This window comes from Chaetura pelagica, unplaced genomic scaffold (assembly GCF_000747805.2).
Source record: "Chaetura pelagica isolate M959 unplaced genomic scaffold, ChaPel_1.0 scaffold626, whole genome shotgun sequence".
Classification (NCBI taxonomy): Eukaryota; Metazoa; Chordata; class Aves; order Apodiformes; family Apodidae; genus Chaetura; species Chaetura pelagica.
Genome location: NW_009953572.1, coordinates 46615 through 47405, shown reverse-complemented (window position 1 = coordinate 47405; position 791 = coordinate 46615). Strand labels below are relative to the sequence as shown.

Here is a 791-nt window from a genome sequence, read left to right as displayed (position 1 = left end):
TGCTGCTGCTGCTGCTGCTGCTGCCAGGCAGAGATGTTGCCAAGGGACAAACCCCCAGGTGAGCTGAACGCTGGCAGAGAAGACAACTCAGCGCTGGTCAGTGGATAATCTGGAAAGGAAGAAGCTCCTTCAGGCCCTGGAATGTCACCCGCACGGTGAGAAGGTGGAGGTGACACCAGAGGGACACGAAGCAGCCACAGGACAGAGAGCACCAGCTCTGCTGGGAGTGGCACAGGGATGCTGCCCACAGGACATGTCCCTCAGCATCACAGGCTGGTTTGACCTTGAAAGGTCATCTAGTCCAACCCCCCCTGCATGGGCAGGGGCACCTTCCAGGAGACCACCTTGCTCAGAGCCCTGTCCACAGAGTTGTACAAGTGTTTGGGTTGAAAGGGACCTTCGAATTGGGCAGGGGCACCTTCCACCAGGTTGCTCCAAGCCCCACCCAGGGATTGCAGAATGGTTTAGGTGGGAAGGGACCTTCAAAGACCCCCCCAGTGCACCCCCTGCCATGGGCAGGCACATCTTCCACTAGATCAGGTTGCTTAGAGCCCCGTTGACCTTGACCTTGAATGTCACCAGGGATGGGGCATCTCCTGAGCCAGGGTCTCAGCCCCCTCAGCATCCCCTGGGCCAGGGTCTCACCCTCCTCAGCATCCCCTGGGCCAGGGTCTCACCCCCCTCAGCATCCCCTGGGCCAGGGTCTCACCCCCCTCAGCATCCCCTGGGCCAGGGTCTCAGCCCCCTCAGCATCGCCAGGGCCAGGGGCTCAGCCACCTCAGAAAACTCTG

General features: G+C 60.9%; 1 protein-coding gene across 1 annotated transcript in view; it reads right to left on the bottom strand.

Moving 5' to 3' along the window:
• Positions 1-791, bottom strand: part of MEF2D (myocyte enhancer factor 2D) — a 42990-nt gene that overhangs the window by 2897 nt on the left and 39302 nt on the right. Inside the window, exon 9 of the mRNA XM_009999625.1 lies at positions 5-109. Within this exon, the coding sequence (XP_009997927.1) occupies positions 5-109 (105 nt within the window). The remainder of the gene's footprint in view (positions 1-4; positions 110-791) is intronic.